The sequence below is a fragment of the Lycorma delicatula genome, chromosome 10 (genome assembly GCF_047948215.1).
Source record: "Lycorma delicatula isolate Av1 chromosome 10, ASM4794821v1, whole genome shotgun sequence".
NCBI lineage: Eukaryota > Metazoa > Arthropoda > Insecta > Hemiptera > Fulgoridae > Lycorma > Lycorma delicatula.
Genome location: NC_134464.1, coordinates 80,228,675 through 80,252,903, shown reverse-complemented (window position 1 = coordinate 80,252,903; position 24,229 = coordinate 80,228,675). Strand labels below are relative to the sequence as shown.

General features: G+C 28.9%; 1 protein-coding gene across 10 annotated transcripts in view; it reads right to left on the bottom strand.

Moving 5' to 3' along the window:
• Ogdh (oxoglutarate dehydrogenase Nc73EF) overlaps positions 1–24,229 on the bottom strand; it is a 156,308-nt gene that overhangs the window by 107,514 nt on the left and 24,565 nt on the right. For 8 of the 10 annotated variants that reach the window (XM_075377602.1, XM_075377598.1, XM_075377597.1 and 5 more), the window contains exon 2: positions 9,786–10,033. In XM_075377602.1, coding sequence (XP_075233717.1) covers positions 9,786–10,025 — 240 coding nt within the window. In that variant the 5' untranslated portion in view covers positions 10,026–10,033. Of the gene's footprint in view, positions 1–9,785; positions 10,034–21,606; positions 21,726–24,229 lie in introns of those variants that run through there. The other 2 variants (XM_075377601.1, XM_075377603.1) reach the window with 2 other exon arrangements.

Here is a 24,229-nt window from a genome sequence, read left to right as displayed (position 1 = left end):
GTTTTGACTAGGGGAGTGTAGTAACGGAGCCAAGTTTTGTTGCAGGTGACAATTCAACTAAAAAATGCATCACCTTCATTTGCAAACCTTGCTGTAAGCCTCTGATAAACCTGGAAACGGCTCAATCTGATCTGTGGTAAAAAGGCGAGGGACCCATCTAGTTCACACTTAACAAACTGTAGATTATTTGTGATGACGCTTGACGGCTCCTGTAACTTATTCCGACCTGCTCTGCAACTTGGGATACTCTCATCCGTCGATAGTCTTCAATAATGTCTCGAACCACGCGAACGTTTTAGTCTGTAATGCTGGTCCAAGGACGGCAATCGTGTTCCTGATTTTCTACTCGTTCTCGTCCTTCCTTGAACTCTTTATGCCAGGTAAACACATGAGTCCTTGAAAATGTTTGGTCCCTGAACTCTGTCAGTCAATCACCGCGAAACCTCCATCGCTTGAACTTCTTCATGAGCAAGAAATTTTATAATTATGCGTTGCGCAGTGGAGGGACACACCGACTAGTCAGACATCGTGAGCGTTACTGACCAATTGGTTGGAAGTGTGGAATGGCTGGCTCTCCCCACTCCTAATGACCCACCCAAGCATACAAGCAGCACGGGGCCAGTCCTACCAACCGTAGACATCTCAGGAACAAAAATCCTGTTTACATTTGATTTACCCTCATAAACAAATGAATTCCTAAAAGTCTACAGAAAATTTCTAAAAACACAGCAATTAATCAATCAGGATAGGTATGAAATGAAGGAAAAATTGTAATTATAAAACAATTTTATGAAAAAAATTAATAATTCTTTTTTTTTTTAAATCTTTGGTCTAAGGAAAATTTATATATTAACAGATCAATATGTCGCTCAAACATTAGTTAGAATAAGGAAAACAATCCATTACAGTCAATGAGTGGGTAGATTCCATTATTATTTAAAAAAATAAAAATAAAATAAAATTGAGTAATAGTTATTGCATGAAATTACCGATAATTTTGTTTGAAATTATCGATTAACCATTAAATAATAAAATCGAATTCTTACATATATCATATTTAAAAAAAAAAAAAACATATAATTAATTAATCACTTTAATAAGTACCAGGAATTATATACATAATAACAAATTTAAAACAAATATAAAAAATGCATTGACATACATTCCACAATTTTTGTTACACCATATGAAGGCAAAACTAATAACATTAGTTGTTTATTTAAACAATACATTGTGCAATGAATAATAATGTAATGCTGGATTGGGTTATGTGAATAAAATAACTATGAAATATATGTTGTCACACATTTGATCATTTAACAGTATGAAGTACTGTAATGAGTGGATTAAAAATAAAGGAGCTAATAACAATGTTAAAATTTGACGCAATACTAGCATTCTCCCATCACAGCTTCAGCTACAATATTTTTTTTATTTTAATAGTAAACTTATTTATTTACTTACAAATAAAAATTATTTAATCAAGAACATTGTTTTTAGATTTTCACTAAATCCTAATAAAACGATAAATAATTTTTTTTTAATAAAAATATAAAAGGAATATACAATAAACAATGAATTGTTGCTCAATGCTTAAGTAAAGAAAAAGGGAAGATAAGAAAATTGAACAATCTTTGTCAGATCAATCCATCTTATTAATGAACTAAAATAATGCAATATAAACTGATAAGCAAAAGCCCAATAAAGACAAAGAAAAATATTACAATCTCCAATCTAGCATCCCCATCTCAGCTTCACCCACACTATATGGTTACTCGCATTTCCCATCACAATCAGGGGATATTTAGCCAGTCATTTTTCACTACGCTCATCTTTCTCCCACCTAGTCAGAAGGGTTTGCCCCCTTGGACCCTGCTGTGTACATTAAACTCATGCTTATGAGAATAATAATGATAAATAAAAATTAAAGCTTGTTCGGTTTATAAAAAAATATCAGTGTACTGTAATTAGCTTGGTCAGTACAGGTCTTGAAACTTTGAGTGATTTAAGATTGTGAGTTTCAAAACAGTCAGCCAACATCCTAAAAATATTAGTTATAACCGGTTATTCAAACAAAGTAAGGATAAAAATGTATTTTGTCTAGTTCAAAAAACACCACTAGGTTATCATACTTAGTTTCTCATTTTATTGTTTACTTTTATTTTATGGTTTTGGTCAAGTAACCAGAGGCAGGTGCAGCGAGTTGTGTTGTACATACAGTAACAGTGGCTGTGTTGCCATGCTGTACATTGTCACACCCCTTAAAAAATCAAAATTTAAAAAACACGAAAATTGGTTTTAGATATTTATCTGAAGAGTATTTGTAAGCCCCAATCTAGAGAATTTGTTATAATTGGAAATCGGGAAAATCTGCAATCACTGTTTTTTACCTCTTCACCCCTTTCAAGGCTGAATTTTGAAAAATCTAAAAATTGGTTTTTAGGTATTTAAACGAAAATTACACACACCAAAAATTATGTTGATATCTTCATTTGTTACCAAGAAATTAAAGAAAAAATCCTTTCTTAGTGTGTACTTGCATCATAAGAAGAACATGCAAACAAGTTTTCATCAATTTATCTTCAGTAGTTTTTGCTGGCATTGATGATCAGTCAGTTAGGATATATAGGTAGATAACTGAACTGCTACCATATTAAGAAATAATTAGTATAGTTCACTGCTGTTCATAGCGAGCAGCAAAAGAAAAGAAGATACTTGGTGTGTATATTCTGGCCTGGAGGATACAGTAAGGCATAGCTTTTTGAAGTGCGACAGGTGGGCAGAGGACAAACAGTGGTCACTGGGAGGTTGGCTACTGACAAATTGGCCATGGTACTTCTTTGTAATGAAGAAAACTGGAACGCTGTTGCAGAAATGAGTAAGGAAATACTGCAGAAAACGATGATGGATGAGAGAGAGGAAGAAGATCATAGAATATAAAATTTTTGAGAATGTGTGATTTTTTTATCTACTTTATTAATTTTCTTTTTTTTTACACTGTGTATTGTGAAAAAAAATGTATATATGTTTTGTTTTTGTAATGTATGTAAGTATGTTTTGTTTTTTACAGAGAGGAAGTATAAGAAAAATGAGAGAACTTTTAGAGCCTTTACTGCTACTGAGTTGGATGGGGAGAGGACAGCCAGGACAAAGAGACAGTTGGGGGCCCTTAGGGGTCGTCACTGCTGCTGCTATGTCCAGAACTCTTCGACCCACCCAAGGGATCCCTGCAAGTGTACAACATGCTCTGAGTAATGTCAAAAAGTGAGTATCAGGGCATGCTGTAAAGGGATGGGGAGAGGTTTTAGTCAGTGAGATCCCGACACTTGCCATCTGTACAGACAGATGGTGGCTGGGAAAGCTTTCCCCTCCTCCAACGGGGAACAAAATATAGTTCACTGCTACACATAAAAAAAATGTTCACCAGTTGAATTATTAAGCATATATGTGCTGGAACCGAGGCAAATTTTATGGAAACTCTTTAGTCAAATTATACTATTTTTTAAAGAAATTAAATACAGTTATTAGCCAACAAATGACAATACGTTGTCATTTTGTCAATATGTTGTTACCAAATAAAGCAAAATATGAATCAAAAATATCTATCAAGATAATCTACTGTTACGAAAACTGGTTTACAGAGTGTGGCTTTGAATGCGAGGTTTTACATTTAATTTTCCACAATGCAACTATAAATTCATGATTAATTTACATATCTTTTTTTAGTACGTTTCTAATACTGCTACAAATCTCACTCTACTTTTTTTTTACCTTAACAAAAAGTTCACGCATATCTTATCAGATCATCTACTTTTTAACATCACATACCTACAACATTTCAAAAAGATTATTTTTCTTAATATGTTTATTTTCTTCAGTGGTATTGTCTACAATAGTGACCAGTAAACTAATAAATGTCAACAGAATCAAGTGAAACTTTCATCCGGTTTTGTTTTTTAAACACTGGTAATCCACAGCATCTAGTTTACTGAATGGGGCTTAATTAACTGGCATCTTATCTTAACTTCAAACCTAAAATTTCCAATTACCTCTACCTTAAATCTTAAAAATATATTTTACGATTTTTGATCAAAAATCAAATTAAATATGAAAGCTCAACTAAACTGAAACAAACTGTATTGGTCGCCCCATTTACACTTTTCTAGATACTAAGGTAAACTATCTCGATAAAGAGACACCCACCTCCTTCAAGGGTTGATAGTTTTCTCTTTTCCCTCACTTTTCCTAATTTATACCACCTTCACTGGTGATCAATACAGGGTAACTGGACCAGTTGAATGGCCTAGTAGGCTGGTAATCCATTATTTTATCTATGCAAAATTGTTCAAATTTTTCCATTTCCTATCCAGAGGTTGTACAAAATGCTAAAATAGCAGCTGAAGCTCCTATTATGAGGACAAGGAAGCCTTAATTTACTGTAAACCTAAGCTTTAGATCTTTACTGGCCATCTTTCATGATTTTACTATCATGAATAAATAACACTTTCTAAATAACAACACAATTCTTCAAAATTTATTATATTAATTTTTTTAATACATATTCCTCTTTTCCTTATTTACAGTTATTAATTAAATTAAATCTTGTTAAATTAAATTAACTCTGAAACTGAATTTTTCTTCTGACAGTGAAACCATAACATTCACCATCACTTCATCATCAAACCGGGTCTGGAATTTTATCTTACACATTTTATCAATCTCCAATCTCAAATCCCTTTTAAAATACATGCAAAAAAATATCCAGTTGTAAAAAAAAAACATAAATTCCTAGTTTCAACAAAAATAACAATATCAACAACAAATGCTAACTTCTTTATTTATTTTTATCTCTTCATTGTACCTGCAAAATGTTTAGCACCAGTTTTTAAAAAGGAAATCAAGATTCTATATTTGAGGACAAATATAAAAACTGTTCTACATTAACATATTGATGTTCTTCTATAAATGCTGAATACAGAGAGAAAAGGCAGTATCATCAGTTTGTTACTGTATTGCAAGAGTATTGAACAATCATGCAAGAGTAATTACACATTTGTGAAACAAAAACATTTTCAAAAGAGACATTATTACATATTCATATACTTTGATAAAACACAAATAAAATAAAAAATGTGTTGCATCAATATAAAAAATCAACATCAAAATGAAATGGAAAAAGCCTGTAGCAAATGCCAAATGACACTGAGTAGATACTAAATAAATAAATACCGTAATATAAGCATCAAAATAAACAATACTGGAAGCGAAAATGACCTTGGAAATACCAACATTGGCAGCTTTTAGTTCTTAACTCAAGAACAAAAAATATTTATAATAGAAAAAACAAGTCATGCACGAACAACCTTACATAATAATAATAGATAAGCATGAAATTCTATTAATCTATAACAACTCAATAGTTTTATTTTAAATCAGTTTTAGTTATTTTTATTCTTCTGTCATAAATAATAAAAATATAAACAAATTTAATTGTAATAAATATCAGTGTACTGCATAAATAACAAACATTATTTCAAACAAGTCATACTAACTACGTTATAGTAAAATTACATATTCAGTTCCATTTGTATTGCTTTATTTAACCTTGAGCTTAGATATACTTATACTGTCATTATTATGCTAACAGTGAGTTATCATGTTCCAATTTGACTGATAATTAATTTAGTTCAAACAAACTTATCTCCTGACTCCTGGTATTTTTGAAATTGCACAGTATACATATAATTACAAGCAAAAAAAAAAAAATATATATATATATATGTATATAATGACGGTAGTACATTTCTACTTTGCTTAAAATACTAATCTTTAAGGAAATTATTTTATTCGTTCATCTTACCTGACACGGGAAATTTAAAAGAAAAAACTGTTAAGATGTTGCATTTTTGTTTTACAAATAAAAAAACCATTCTCCTGCAAGTTGATGCAGTATATATAATGTAATGCTTCACTATAGAAGAGGGTAGATTTATTGTACTAAATTTATAATAACTGTCTGATCTTATGGCTGTAATGGATGTGCAAAGCACATGAAGTATAATAGGCATCAGTCATAACCGCTTTCTCTGAGAGAATGTTCATTACACAGTTGAAAGTGTCAACTGCAGGGTTGAATAGTATCTGCATTTCAGGGGTCATTTGCATGACGATATGAAACCATATATTCAGTCCAGTGATATAAAGGGAAATCACTTTCCTAGTTACTTTTCCAAGTAAGCCTGGTGTGAGATACTTATTCTTAAAGACAGGTATATCATTTTTGAGAATGACTTGTGTCTCAAGTCAGGTTGTCCCCTATAACCATTACGGTCATGACACAAAAAAAACAACAAATTATCTGATCTGATCTATTAACTATTTTGAAATGTTATTTTCTTTTTAACAGTTTGAATTCAGACAACTTATTTTGACTTTAAAAGAATTACAACACTTACTTTTTCTTTATATTTTATTCATTTTAATATACTATAAGTCCTTGAAAATTCTAAAACAATCCCAAATTCAGACATATTTGTCTATAATTTGTGAAATAAAACATTAGTACCTGGTTGTGCAATGTAAAACCACATGCTTTTTATTCCAGTATGGGCTATGTTCTGTCTTATTTATAATCAATAAAAAATATACTCTTATTAAAGAAAATTAAAAGATTGTTACTACTCCGTATACAATATAACTAAATAGCAGATGGCATTACTATATCTATTTAGAACAAAAACAAATTTTAAGAAACTAGAACAAGTTTAGAAAACAGGTCCTGGGGAAGACAGTAAACTACCCTACTTTATCCTGATGAGATCATCCTTTTTTACAATCCATCCATTTCTTTCTCCTTCATCCCTTCTCCATTATTGGTTGTATGGGTGTAGAACCTTGTGAGGTGTCCACAAATAAGGATGACTTGTGTAAATCCACAGTGAGGATGCTAACACACAATTGCAACCCGGCAAACAGTAAACCTAAAGTCTGACGTCTGTTGAATAAAACTGAACCTCCCAACCCCCTTCCAAAAAAAATCTTAAGAATAATTTACCAAAATTACAATAATGTCAAATATATTTATTGATAGAAAAATAATAAAATAATTATCAGATTGATAAAAAAATAATGCTTGTTTAATTTTAGTGCTTAATTAAATATATTTTAATGAGACATTTTTCATGTGTTATGATTCATAACTGGAAGAACAAAAAGAATAATTCTGTTTGACTTTATGTGCGTAGTAAAAAACGTAAAAAAATAAAATATTAATAACCTTTGAAAATGGCAATTCACCATTTTGAAAAATTAACTAATGAGCAATTAATTTAATATCATAAATTATTATTAAACTATATAATAAAAATACATGGTTAATGTTAATAATATTTTAATGACCAAATTTTTCTTTCCATATTAGTTAACATATTAAAGTCATACATTAAAATAGAATCACTAAATATAAAAAAAACTTTTAATTATTTGTTAAATTTTGACTTCTGAACTCAGCGCCACAGTAGAAATGGATATAAACAGCTTAAAAATTGGCAATGAATGCAAAAATTAATTAAAAAGAATGATCCAATTTTTATTTTTTTGAAACTGGGTTATTTTTTTCTTAACTTATTTAATTATTTATTTTTTATATTGTAAATATACAATATGCACAGATTACACATGCACATGCACACACCCACACATTATTATACAAAGAGGAAGAGGGTTTCTGTTTGTTCGGGATAAACAAAAAAAAAAACTACTCATCAATCACAACCTAATTTTTACTCATGTTTCTTGGCATAACTGAGAAGGTTTTTAGATATATTTCATCTCAAAAAAAAAAATATATATATGTATGTAGTAGTGAAAATTTGCCGGTTGAAGCACAAACTTTAATGATAAAATTAATGAACTGTTAGTCTCTTTATCACTCTGTGAACTGGGTTTAAACTGAATGATTCGAATCAATCAAATAAATAAATAATAGAATTAAATTTACGTTAAATAATATAAAATATTAAATAAATTGAAAAATTACTGTTTAACAATAATGGGCTTCCCATGGGGACTACATGTGAGGCTAGATGAATCACCACCATCAACTGGTAACAGACTGCTCCTAGGGCACTGTTTTGGGAGGTGCAATGGGGTGCTTTTATAATATCTCTACAACAATTGTCCAATTTCCAAAATTCAAATGGGGTATTTGTTATTAGATGGAAGGTTAACTTCTGCACGCATCAGGTACACTTTTGATTACAGTTATTCAAAAATGTATATCTATATAAAGTTTGTCTGTTTGCTTGTTATCGCATAACGCGACAACCAACTGACCAATTACTTTCAAATTTACAGGTTTCATTCAAGCCATCGACCAAGGCCCTAACTCCTTTGAAGGTTACGATATTAAAAATATTCATTCTTTCTTCGCCCCCATGGAGCTGAATTTAAGATATTCATTAAGGAAAAATAGATTAAATTTCTTCATTATTACATTTCTACCTCCATTGCAAAGAAATAAGTTATGAATTTTCGTCTTCAAAGGTGTGTGTACTTTACTTACCATAATCAATATTAGGTACAAAAAAGCAATTTGCACAAGATGTAAAAGAAAAACTGTATTTTAATTTTTTAAAAATGAAACAAAAAAATAACATAAAATGTGACTACTACTGAGCATTATTACTGATTTTTTTTTATTACTATTTTTTTTTAACATTAGATATTATAAATGATTTGTAGCTTGTGTGAAAATGCCATGCCTGACTGGGATTCGAACCCGGGACCTCTGTATGAAAGGCCGAGACACTACCACTCATACCAAGAAGGCCGGCATATATAAATATCTGTTTAAATTTACTTAAGTCAACTGAGAATCTATTTTTTGATGTAGGTAAAAAAGCACTTACACATTAAACAAAAACTGCTATTAATAACAAAAAGTATAGAAAGCACTCTACAAATAAACCTTTTATAACAGTTCACACAGTCTTCAGTATTAGGTTCCCATAATTTTTTTAAGAACAATTTCTAATATGATTTTTAACTATAACAAAGTATGCATTTAATTTTTAAAACTTATAAAAAGACTTGAATAAAGTTAATCAAACACAATTGGATTGAACACAGTCAAATTAATTAATCAGAATTAAAATAATGGATACCAGTTCTAATAAGTAAATCAAGAATAATTTCTATTAAGTAAAATTACAAATAATTTTTATTAAAACAAAAGAAATTCAGTTAAGGCTTAATTAAATATATACAGATTACAGCATTTTTACATTTTTAAATATATATTTAATTAAGTTCCTTTTCTTACATCATTAATGCAATGTTATTTTCTTCTAGTACATTATTCATTTGTTTATTTTTTTTCTATGAACATAAGTATAAAGATAACATTTTATAATATATGGATTTATATCCTGAAATTTTGGTTTACCCACAATAATCAGGCCAGTCGTAAGAAATAAAAACAATTTTAAGGGGTAAAATGAGCACGAATATAAATATAATTACTGTGCAAGTGCTATCACACAATTTAATTACTAAAATCAGTGCTTAAGTGCATCATAATATACTATCGGAGTGAATAAATGCATTCTAAGAAATGACTTGCATACTTCAAATCTTCCAACCATCCAATTTGCTCAAATTAACTAGAGAGAATAAACAAATTATATGTTTTGTATGTGTGCACACACGCTTGTATGTAAAACAAAAATATTAGAGAAAAATATAACTTTACTGTTAACAAAAAAATTTCACAAAAAAACACTTACCGCATGAACACTTTTAGGATCTGCAAGCCATGCATTATACATTTCTTCAACATAGGCCGATGAACTGCCATTGAGAAACGGTTCAGTAGCAACAGGAGCATTATATTGTCGAGTGCTAGTGATATGGAGAGATATTGGAGCAGAGCTGGATCTCAGTAGCCATGATGCAAATCTTTGAGGACCAGCTGCACTTGGGATGAATGGTACTAAGTTGTTGACAATGGTTCTGGCTCGATGCATCTTGATGCCTGCACAAAAAAAATTAAATTCAAAAATGAGCTACGCTAAATGGTTATTGAAGTAGATTAAGTAGATGCTAAAGAATAGTTTATAAAAGAAATTTACTTTAATCTAAAACCTGGCCATTCTGATTGCAAAAAAAATCATCAATATGAAGATATACTGATATATCCAAATGACAAGCAGTAATTACATAATAAATAACAGTTAATATTAACATAATGAAGCAATTTTATTTTTTTTTTGGAAACTGAGTGTTCTGATTTCTAATTTACAGTTTAACCTGCTTAAGTTATTAATAATTTTTAATGCATAATAGAATAGCATGCAACCTTGTCAAGCATAATTTATCCTAACTTCTCTAACAATACAAGTTGCATTATTAGTTTTTAATTACTTAATTAATTGGTTGTATTTTTAAAAATTATTATTGGGTTTGAAACTCACTATACTATACATTAACTCAGTTTGATATTTTGAAATGAATGCAAAATATCAAAATTTTATTCTGTTCCCCAGTCCTTTTCTGTTAATCTATGAAATTAATTTCATTACTTAATTTTGTTTTCATAAAACTTAGGAAAACTACCCTTTTCAGCTACTTCTTGTGAAACATGCAGAAAAAAATCTAAAAGTATATCATTATATCCAACCAAAAAACCACACTTCTTTTATTCTACTGCCAAATTTGGGCATTTTGATTGAGTTTATCCAGTCAAAAGCTGCCCTTTTGATGGCTTTTGACTGGATAAACTGATTTTTATGAAATTTTGTAGAATCTTGGTGTTTATGAAGATTCAATTTTTTGGTAAAATTTTGGAGTCAATTTTCTCAAAATTGAGCAAAAATAACCCTGCTTTAGATTTAAACCTTTAATACTATTAACAAACTTTAATAAAAATATTACAATAAAATTTCATCATAATTCAATCCCAGTCCAAAAATAATTTAAATAACTTTTTATTCGTTGTACAATCTTCAGCGGCATTTTTAAAAATTTCTTTCATTTAACATAGTAAATGTAGAAAAATATAAAAAATTTCTTGGAAAGTGATTTTGGAGAGAGCAGAATTAAAAAAAACATTTTTTTTGAATTTTTAAACATTTTTTGGTTTATTTAAACAACACAATGATAATTTTACATTAAAACTTCATAATAAATTACCCCTACAAAAAAAATCTTGAGTAACTTTTTTCATCTATCACTTTTTTCCAATAAATAAGAACAAATAAATATGCCAGGAAATTACAGCTTTGTCAAATAAAATTTACTTCAGTCACAGTTAGTTTAAAAAAATATATTGTTCTAAAATAACTGATGCACATAAAATGGCAGTTAAAAAGTTAGTGTAATAATTTATTATTATGCAACACAAATTACATAGCTGTAATTAAGGGCTGCTAAGATGAGTAATTTTTATGCAAATGTAATTGTATATTGCCTTAATAGTCACAAAACAATTAACTACATTTTTATTTTCAATTATCACTTTATCAGTGAAATAATGAGTTTTTTTATCAATATAGTTTACATATTTCTAACTCAATAAAAACAAGACATTTAGTGGTTTTAAATAATTATTAAAATTAAGCATTATGAACTATAATAACAATTACTTGACAGAAGCTGAAGACTGGAATACCACAGGTTTTTAAAGTTGCAATTAGGCTAGGAAAATGAGAATGAAAAAATTCATAATTTAGCAATTAATAAACCATATTTATGGATTTTTTTTGCATATTCACAGAGTAAATGTAAGTTAGGTTAAAAAACAGTCAAAATGGTACTTTTCTTTAGTTTTATGAAGGCAAACTTAAGCAATAAAATAAAAATCAAACATAATTGGAAAATAAAGTAAAACTATCCTCATTAAACCTATTTATGAAGCAAGATCATAGTTTATCATCACCATGAGAAGAATGAATTAGATTATATGCTTAATCGGAACAATTCAAAATGTAAAAGCCAGCAGTCCAGTTAATAAAGTAAGAACAGAAGGTTTGATTAAAAGAGTATTAGGAAGATCAGTAGAAGGTGAAAAAAAAAGTAAAGATTACAAATGACTGAAAAGGAAATAGAAATAGCAATATTTCAGCAATGATTTTGCTGGAAATAGAAAAAATGGAGATGGATACAGTGCAATAGACCTGCCTCAGATTAACAATCAAATGATATATGAGTTTATCACAATTTCATAAAACAAATAATTAAGTAAAAAACTATATTTTATAAATACAATGAGTAGACACCGGATTATATGCATTTGCATATTGAGCCCATTCTAACCAGTTATTACATATTTTCCTTAAAATCTAGTGATGATGCATATTTTCACTATATTCACAATATTTTTCAGTAGGGTACCTAGTTAATAAATGAAAACTTACATTGGTAGCTAGCCAAACCTATTAGCCGCACGGTTAGAGCGCACTTAGCAGCTGCATGTCTATAGTTTTGGTAGGATATTATGAGGCCAAATAAAACACACTCACGCGAGACAAAGACGGACGATAACATTCAACATCGCGCACGCCTACTGCAGCACTCCTCCCACTAGGTAATTAAATTACGCAAGTACAGTATTCCTGTACTAGTATATTCCTAGTTGATGCACTCATTGCATTGGTTTAGTTTTTTATTTATTTGAGCAAAGTTTAATGTGTACCATGCCTCCCGAAAAAAAAGTGCCTCTTCATAGATAGCTGACTATCCTGTAACATTTACATACGATGGAAATGTTTTATATTGTAGAATTTGCGAGAAAAATATTTCGTGCACAATAAAGTTTCAAATAGACCAGCATGTCAAGACAAGTCTTTATATCACAGATTGCAAAAGAAAGGCCCACGAGAACAACTTATAACAAGGGAAAATAGCAGTGATTTCACTTCCAAAGGTAAACAGAAAAAATACTTTAGCATAGATTTATGTGAAGCATTGTTTAAAAGTAGTATTCCTTTTCACAAACATACAAATCTTTCCTTCAAAGATTTTCTGCGAAAATATTGCTTGAATCACAATATACCAGATGAATCAACATTGCGCAGTTTACCTACATGTTCTGGAAGAAATACTCAAGGATAGCATTATTTGGATTACAGCTGACAAAACTACCAATAGTTGTGACCGTTACATTGCAAATTTAATTGTCAGTGCATTAAAACAAGAGCCTTCTTCTTCCTATCTGGTGGCCTACAAAGACCTTGAAAAGACAAATTCTATGATCGCCAGATTTGTGAATGAGCGTATTAAAAAAATATTTCCTGAATCTTCTGCAGATGAAAGATGTTTATATTTCTCTCAGATGCAGCTGTATGATCAAGGCAGCCAAAGCCCTCCTAGTATTTTATCCCAATTTGATTCATGTGATGTGCTTTGCTCACGGAGTACATCAATTCACTGAAGAAGTATGATCCATGTTTGTGAATGTAAATAAACTGATTTCATCAACAAAGAAAGTGTTTCTTAAGACACCTGCTCACAATAAGGCCTATAATGAAAAACTGCCAAATGTGCCTTTACCTCCCAAACCATTAGTAACTAGACGGGGAAAGTGGATTGAAGCTGTACTGTTTTACAATGAACATTTCAAGGCCATCAAAGGTGTAGTTAAGGACTTCAATAATGCAGAGGCTATGGCAGTTTGTCAGTCCATGGAAGAATTTAACGATTCTAGTATTAAAATATATATATATATAGCTGTGATTAGCAATCATTTTTCCCCACATATATGCAAGTATCAAAAAGCTTGAAACTCAAGGTTTGGCGTTGACTGAATCTATTCAATTAATGAAAATCCGCCAAATGAACTCCGCATTGCCAGAGGTATTCCAGTGTAAACTTAGAAAAAACAATAACCAGGTTTTGAACCTTTGTGTCAAATTGATAGTATTATTAATGGGACAGGTGAACTTTTGTCAGAAACAATAAGTGCTAACATAAAACCAAAATTCAAATACTGCCCAGTTACCTCAGTGGGTGCAGAACAATCCTTTTCCACTTATAAAAATATTTTGAGTGGTCGAAGACACAATCTTACTACCAAACACTTGGAACGGTATCTGATTGTTTACGTTTACAAAAGTAACAAAATGTAGCAACAAAATGAAGCAAGATGCTTTCTTCATACATATTTAACGAAGTAGGATCTACCTATTGCAGAACTGAACTAATATTAATAATAATAATAATAGTACTCTATAGGAAACTGTAAATGCTGCTAAATAGTTGAGATAAGTAAATTTCGATTAAAATAATACAAGTACCAATAATAATTCTAAGAAAAATAAAAACAGATTTAATTAATCACCCAAGCTTACATAAATTAAATAAAGTAAAAACAAGGAATTACATGTGTAAAGCAGATACAATACACAGCACACTTTCACATATAAACAAAGAAAGAGAAAAAAGAGAGACGCAAGCGAGAGAGAGAGAGAGAGAGAGAGAGAGAGAGATATATCCAATGATGTGAAAGTATTAAAAGTCTCAATTTAAACTCCCAACAAACAAATTACTTTACTTTCAATATCATTACAAATAACTGATAACAAAAAATTAAGTCACATGAGTTAAATTAAACATTTCAAGGACACATGATCAATTATAACAGATATAATGTAAAATTTACTTGGTTCTGGAACAACACAACTAAAAGTGGAACTAATCCAATTTTAACACAAAGAATTACACCTCTGAAATTTTATTATCTAACAGCAATAATATGTTTGACTATTATCAGAAATCACATTTTTATTGCTTCACAGCAATATGCTACTGCCTATGAAAAATATCTAGACAATAAATCTAATATTTAAGCTCCCACAAAAATAAACAGATAATATACATACAAGTTTTTGGTAAAGCAAAAATGTTACAAAAATTTAATTTGATACATTAGACTATTTATTTATGCGTTTCAATAAGTTTACGTTAACAAAAACATAAAGTAATACCAAAAAAAAAGAATAAAACAATAAAAATAGATATAAAGATGATGAGTTAAATTAAGGTTACAGTATTTAACATATTTTCTTTGGGAAACAAAATTACAAAGAATAGATGAAGAAAAGGTAACAAAAGCAACACAAGCAAAGGTTTTTACCCAAAAAAAAAAGTTTGCTAGCATCAAACATATATCTAAAGATTTCCAGCATCTTTTTAGTTGAGGTTGAGAAAAAGAAAATGTTGTCCACAGATATAGCTGCAAGAATAAAATCGAATGAATAATGAATAGATAAAGTATGAAAAGGAAAGATGTGATAGATAAATAGAGCAGCACCAACTAAAAATCAAAATTAAAACAAAGATTTTCTTAAGCAGTCAATTTAATACTGTGAGGTGAAGTAATGAGTGACAACTGCAAGGGTGGTCCCAAGATTAGAATGGAAAGTGCAAATAATCAAGAAGATACAACAAAAGATATTCTCAATTCAAAATGTTAGTGCACAAATAATGGAGAACTACTCCTCTCTCACTACGAAGAGAAGTGAAAAAAATTCTGTTACATACAATACTGAACAACTTTTAGATAAACAAAATAAAATGGAAAAGTACTAAAGCAAAGCATTTTTTAATAAGATATTACATAAGAAAATAAATTCTTCAATAATTTGATTTCTATTATAAATTTATAAACCAAAAATGTAAGATCAAATCTCAAGTTCATTTGAATGAGACCAATAGTACCAAAATGTAATTTTAATTTTAAGATTACGTTTGAAAACATAAAATAAATTTGGAAAAATGCCATATGGGTATGTACTTACGACACAGTATATTCCTTAATCAATAAACAGAATGTCCAATAAAAGCATTTTGTTTTGTTAAATTTAAGTGATTTTCCTCTTCCTTTTCCAGTAAACAAAAATGGTGAACAGTTGTGTCTCACTTTAAAGACTTCAAAATACTTTGATGATTAAAATACTTTAATAAAGTTTTTTAAAGAAACATATGATCTGTAATTAATTATAAATCCCAAGTTATTTTTAAAATGTACTATAGTTATTTTTATAAATGTATATGTATTAAGGGATTAACGACGCTTTGGTTTTATTTTATATTAAAAATGGATTTACAAAATATAATTAATTAAATTAAATTCCTAAACCCTGTTGCATTTACATTAAAAAAAAGAAAAAATTATTATTATTATTATTATTATAGTTAGATAATTTTACGATTGGATCGTATCTAGTAAAAGAGATAAAACATGAATAACTTGAAAGCAATAGATCTGCTCTTTAATCAATGGAAGTACAATTTGCAACTATTAATACAGTCTTACAAATTAAAAATCCTACATTTAAAAAATGTAAAATCTGGGATATCTAACGAACAAAACATCAGAACAAGGGTGACAAATGCAATATAAAATACCATGTATACAAACAGAAAATTGCTAAGGTATTGGCTACTCTGAGATAACAGAAGCAAAAAAAAAAAAAAAATCAGGGCAATAGTATAGCGACATTATTTATACAAACTGTTGTGGCAATATTTTCCTTTCCCTAACAAACTATTCAATAACAACAAAAATTATATTATTATCTTGTAAATAATAATCAAAACTAATTACCTATTTAAAAAAATATTAATATGGTACTTCTATTAATAAAATTAATGTTGGCAGATACTTCTACTTCCTATAGCAACCTGACACTGAACACATGATAAAACAAATTAACAATAAAATAAAAAGAAATAACTAACAAGAATTTCGTAAAGAATTCCATTAATTATCATGATTGATTGACCAAAAAATCATAAAGTAATTGAAAATAAACATACATTTAGCAGAAAATGAGCTTTTTATGATATCTGATCAAAGAAAAATGAAAAAAATCAAACAAGTTATATGAAAAAATGATAAAACAATTGATAGATAATAAACAGATATGTATAAATTGTTTTACATTTGATAATACACTTATATAGTAACATGTAGAATAATGATTGTATGTCAACATACAATCTCATATTATAATAAATTGTTTTTTGTAGACCAACACAAAAGTTAAAACAATGAATTCAGTTTTTTTTTTTTTTTTAAACGAATGACAATATAAAACCGATATTTAAGATAATTATACAAAAAATCAAAATTTACTAAAAAATTCAATTAACTTAAAAAGGATGCACACAGTAACCTTGAAAGACATGCAACATAAAATATGTCAACAAAGAAAAAAGAAGCACTTGACACTTTTTAAGTTATAATTTATGATTTTTAACTTATAAAATTTTTTTTATATAGCCTGCGGGGGTGTAAAATTTTAATATGGTAAAAAAGTTACTTAAATGAGGTATTAAAGAAGATTAGTAGTCTTAAAAGTTCAAAATACAAGGTTTTATGAACGTTAAAGGAACATTTAAGCTAATTAATAATCAAATAACTATAGAAAGTAAATAGAGAATTAATTAAGAAGAAATCAAGTAACTGTAGAATATAATAAACATGTTGAAATTAAAAAATATAGCACATAGTAGAAAGTAATTGAAAAGCTTAAATTATTAATACTTACTGGTATACCAAACACATCGATTTAACACAAAGCATTATACAAGAATAAATATGTATATCCATCCATACATACACATTTTTATATCAAGATATAATAATATTGTTATATCATTTATACTTTGACTAATAAAAATGGTGTTTTAATCAAGAAAAAAAAAATAATTTTTTAATAAAAAAAATTGAGAAAGAAAAAAGGGCAGAGGATACAAGAAAATTGCTTCATAATTCAGAAAAATTTTAATTAAACATAATTTACAAATTCTAGTTTTATTTAATGTGTCGCATTTATATAGAAATTTCAAGGTCAGCAAGAACAACTCTTGTGTTGTACATGCAGTAGGCTAGCTAACTGCTTCCTTATTTTAATTTAACTGAACATTTTTTTTTAATTTCTTTTAACACAAACTTAAAACACAGATAGTGAACATAATGAATGGGTATATTAGAGATAAAACAAGTTACTATATCATAAAAATGACACATATTAACTTTATTTAAGAAACAAATCTCAAGGTATCAGATAATAATGCACTGTTACACTTAATTTTTTCATACAAATAAGAAATTACATACCTCATAAATTATTTATTTTTTTTGTAAATATTAAATGATAAACACTGCTAGCATTATTAGATTCTCTGGCATGGTTAAGTAGTAGTTACTACTTCATATGATAAGTTCCCTATGTACCAAATTATTCTTTAATTAACACATTTAAATTTTATTTTATTTAAAAACACACATGTAGTACCTTGTTGTCTGATGAACTTAAATTATTTTTACTGTATACACAGTATTTCCTGATATTTTCTTTTCCACATCTTAAAGTATTAACCTATATATTTGCTATAAATTAAATGGTAATCATAAACATATATATTACCAATAATAATTAAATATACTGAAATTTGAATTTTTAAACTCGAATTCATTATAATCTGAATTACTAGAAATATTTTCAATTTAACTTTCAATTTTAGTACCATTAAATTTACAATGTTTTAATGGGCACCAATTAAAAATAAAATAACAATAACCTGCCTCTGAAAATGAACTATCCTAAATAACTATCAACTTAAGAATCAGTAGTTTCATAACTCATCCAAAAAGCTTTAAGAATGTCTTGAAAATAAAACAATTAAAAAAACAAAAATACAGAAAGTAGATATGAATGCAGGCTACAGAAAAAAAATCAATTAAAATATGTTGTCGAATAAAGATAATTACTACAAATAAATTCAGGTGAAAAAAAAGCATGAAAAAAATTCACTAAATTTTCATTATAATTTGCAATAGAAATACACAAATTTAAAGGGAAAATATTGATGACGTCACCTAAACTTTTGAAAAAAATAAAACTAATAAGGGCACTCTTTGGTGGAAAAATAAGCTATACAAAAATCTACAGCATCATTTAAGCAGAAAGTCCAACATCAAAAAATCAAATTTTTTTTAGGTAAACATACCTAGATGGAATCTGACAAATAAAGAAATTATTATTTTTTTTCATAATTTTATATGCATCTTGTGATTTTTATCACATGAAGTACCAGTTTAGAATATTAAAATGGGCATTGAATATGCTTATTTATTTTAGTAAATATGCGACAACCTACATGATGGTAGAACGTACGTTTCAAAATGCATTAAACCTAAAATTTCATTAATTACAAAAGACGTGGAAAAAAAAAGTATGTAATTACCCGTTCTCACTACACTGATTTCACAGTATGTGACTCAACTGAACAGAAATTTGTAACAACTCAGAAAAATCTAACAGCAGTTTAACTCAGGTAATCTTTGGACCCGTTAGATTTTTATTAGTTTTTGACAATGAAATTAAAATTTTAATTCACATCCTTCATTTATCAAGCCCTAATACATTGTACGCATTGTGGAAACATCTGCATTAAAGTGAATGAATTTAGTTTCACTATGACAGTTCATTTTCAAACTTGAATATTTTTCAGATTATTTTATCAAACACTGATCAGTAGATGCATATTTGTGGACCCGTGAAACAATTAGCACAGAAATTTAAATGTATGACAAACAACTGATTGGTTGAACAACATCAAGATCAACAAAGAATATATTATATATAAAAAAAAACACACATGGATGATTTTTGTTAATAGACAGCACCTCAATTACTAAAAGTGTGAAAGCTCTTTTCATAGAAATCCTTAAAATTATCTATTATTCAAAGACAAACATTGAAATGCCAGCTTGAATTACTACTAATTTAATTTGACTGACTGATACTATTAAATTAAGTTACATGGTACAATATGAAGTACATACATATTGCAGTCTGCAGAGATACTGTGAGCATCTGTATGCAGTCTGGTACAAAAAAAAACTTATAAACACTTGTGTAGCTAAAAATAAAGATACAGAATACTAATAAATAGATAAATAACAAGCAGATTTACATTATTCATTCGTACAACTTAAATACAACATTATTATAATTTTAAAAAACTTGTAAATATGTACTAAAATTAATTTTTTTTTTTATTCATTAAAATGAACATTTATTTTAACTAACCATCTTACATTTTTTACTTTAACATTTTACTATTTAATTGTTAATTAACTTAAGGGAAGATATTACAATTAAAATATAGCATAAACAAATTACAAATTATGATTTTGTATAAGAGAACTGTAAAATGTTGCATACTATTTTATCAAAATATTGGCATTATCTATAGCGGGCGGTGTATTGCTATGCACATAGATTGATGGCTGGCTTACCATGTTATTAACTACCCTGAACAACTCTGACAATGTACTGAATATTATGTAAGCATATGTAGATATATGAGATGTTTTCTTAAAGGAAAGACTATCTAACTGTTCCACCTGTCCTATCAGTCTATCCTTCTCGCACGCAATGTGCACAGCTATACATTGCCTGCTATATCACTGTCACTAAATAAATTTATGAAGGTAGAAATCAATCATTTATCAAGTGTTCTATTGCATTGCATCACACACAATTTTATTAAAAAAGAAATGACCATGACTGAAAAATAGTAATAAAAACAAATTTACAGTAAATCAGGAGTAGAATTATGACAGTAGACATGATGAGTGGGCATAATTATACCCAATATGTAGTTTTAAAACGGCTGCTAATTAATGAAAAAAATGTTAACTTATAATTAATTATTCATCTATAAAAAACTAACGTTACTACGAACTCTGAACTTGATAGTTCAGACTTCTGGTTAATCTGGACTAGTACTCGCATGAAATTTCTGAATATTTTGAGTTAAATTTGAACAAATAAATGAAAATAACTTTCCAATGTATGTTAAACAAAACACTTATCAATATCACATGAGAATTCATTAATTTTAGTGTGCTGTAATATACAAAAAAGAATGGATGCTGCATTTCTTTAAAATAATTATAGAAATACAACTACTCAGTAATGTTTCATTGTATTATCTACAAGTAAGACTAATCTTTAAGGGCAAACTTATAATACTTACTTTCAATATCATTTAAATAACTCAACAAAGAAAAATATACATTAAAGTTTGAATATTTAAATTTAGAATAAAAAAAAAATAAGAAAATATAAAACTGATTTACATTTTTTACTAATCTAGAACAATTGCAGTCCTATAAAATCTAGATTATCAGTGATTCCATTGTATACAAAGATATACTAAAAAAATTGAAATTTATTTTATAAACACAAATTTTTTTCTAAACACAATTTAAAAATCAATATTATGATAAAATGATAAATAATATCTGTTTTCCTGCCTAATAAGATAATTTTTATTAATGCAGCAGATTTTAATTTCCATTTTATAATTTTCTTTTACTAGTTTTCAAACAACCAAAATTATCAATCTTAAAAGATAATCAACTACTTCTTTTATTGTGTTATGTCATATGACAAATCTAAAGCGAACCTTAATTAAAGTACTATTCTATGGATAAGTAAAAGCCGATAAAAAATTCAGCAAAATGAATTTCAGAATAAAAAATAATAAATTCATTTGTAATAAGATTTCTATAATTTTAATAAAACATACAGTTACTGCACCAGACGTTTTTGATGATCGGATGTCCTCGATGAAGTGACCGTACTAAAAATAAAATATACAGTGTACCCTAACGTGTGTATTTGTTAAGCCTGTATGCTGTAACTTGGCCAAGAAGTATTAATGCCAAAAATCTAAACTGCTATTCAAAATGGTCCAGAATATAAATACAAATCCAAATTTAAAATAAATTTTAATTTAATGTTGTGCAACAGTAAGTTATGAATTATAATTTTTAACACATTTATGGAACACTTTTTAACAATCATATAATCAAAAAAAGAAACAGCCTAAGTCCACTTAATCAAATTTTCAACATCATCAAAGATCATAAAAAAGAAAATTAAAAATGTTATTACTATCTGTAATTAAGTTTTAATCAAAATTACAAAGATACAAATATTATTATTGCTATTACAATGTACAAATTATACACACTGGTATCTTGTAATAATTAAATTTAGTTAATGATACATTAAAATTGTTACTTCAGCAAAAGTCAACTTTATTAAGGAAAGAATACTACAATTACGTGGATAGCAATATATGGCATTTTTGAATGAAGACACACAGAAATATCAATAAATTTCTCTTTTAATTAACAATCATGCATCTAATTAACAATTCCCATGCACCAGTAGATTCAAAATTATTTATATAAATCATTCTAAATCTCTCAACAAAACAATATCAAACTTAAGTATGTGTGTGTATGTACGAGGTGTAATCAAAAAATACGGTGAATGAATTTTTATAGCGACAACTGCCGACGCTACATCCATATGCTGTAATTTGTCCAATAGCGTGATCAACTGAGACAGGCAGGGACAAGGTGTAACATGTTCGAGCTTGCCAGTCAGCAGCCAGAGCCGCTAGAGTGAGGTTGTGTTTATCGTGTCTGTCGCGCAACATGGATTTTGAACAACGCATTAACATTAAGTTTTGTTTTAAGTTGCAAAAGAGCCAAAGAAGCTCACGAAATGTTAGAATCGATATACGGCGATAATGTGGTAACTTTGAAGACTGTGTACAAGTGGTATGACAGATTTAAAAACGGAAATGAGTCTGTTGAAGACGAGCAGCGTGCGGGACGTCCAGTAACCTCAAAAACAGTTGAAAATGTGCAAAAAGTGGAAACAATGGTTCGTTCAAACAGGCGAATGACTATTCGAGAGCTATCGGAAGACCTTAACATCTCGTACGGATCTGTTCAAAGCATTTTAACTAATGAATTGCAAATGAGACGAGTGAGTGCAAAATTTGTTCCCAGACTTTTGAGTGAGGAAAATCGTGTGTCAATTTGCACAGAGTTGAAGGGTCATCTTCATGCAGATCCGGACTTCATGGCCAAAATTTTAACTGGAGATGAAAGTTGGGTCTATGGCTATGACCCTGAGACCAAAATGCAGAGTTCCCAATTGAAAACCAGTTCATCTCCTCGCCCTAAAAAGGCACGTCAGTCAAAATCCAACATCAAGGTCATGCTCGTTGTTTTTTTCGATAGTGAGGGCATAGTGCGATCAGAGTTCGTTCCAAGGGGAACAACTGTAAACTCTGAATTTCATAAGGGTATACTGCAACGTTTGCGAAACGACGTACGAAGAAAGCGACCAGAAAAATGGACCGATGGCTTCCTTCTTCACCACGACAACGCGCCGTGTCACACCTCGCTTCTCATTCGCGAGTGTTTGGCGGAAAAAAGTGTTCCTGTCTGTCCACATCCGCCATACTCATCGGATTTAGCACCATGCGACTTTTGGCTCTTCCCAAAAATTAAAAGTGTGCTTAAAGGAAAACGTTTTGACACCATTGCTGACATTGAGAGGGCCACGACCGCGCAGCTGAAAGCCCTTCCGAAAGACGCCTTCCAGAAATGCCTCCAGTCGTGGAGTCAACGTTAGGATAAGTGCATTGCTAGCCAAGGACAGTACTTTGAAGAAGATTAAATCGAATTCTATGTAACCTTATTACTTTTTTAATAAAAAATTATTCACCATATTTTTTGATCACACCTCGTATACATACACATACATACAATTTCATTAGACACACACACTTCATTATCTATATAATTTTTTATCTTTTAACAAAAACGTTTGTTACTATGAAATGTATACACTTGATATACATGAATTGTATAGAAATGTAAACATATAATTCCACAGATAAACTGTTCATTTTATAACTGGATACATTAATCCCCATTACTTACAAATTACGAGCAGAAAAAGCAATAATAACGATTTGAATCATAAATGGTTTTTTCTTTGAGAACTGTGTGCAAGAAGAAATAAAATGTCAATAAAAAAAATATTGAATCATGTGTATTCACTGGTTGGTAAGAGATAAACTAAGAAAAAATACAGTAAAACATGTCATGAAATGTGGTAAAAAAAATTCAAATTAAATAAATGATAAGCATGAGAATACATATATAGGCAGTAAAATAACCAAGGAAGCACTATAGAATCAACACATGCAAAACAGTAACTATAATCCAGGAGAATTTTATGCCAAAACAAACCTGCTGGTACTACACACAGAATTAAAAAAAAAAAATAGAAATAAATTGTAAAAATGAAATTTTATGAAATAAAACCCTTACATATTGCAG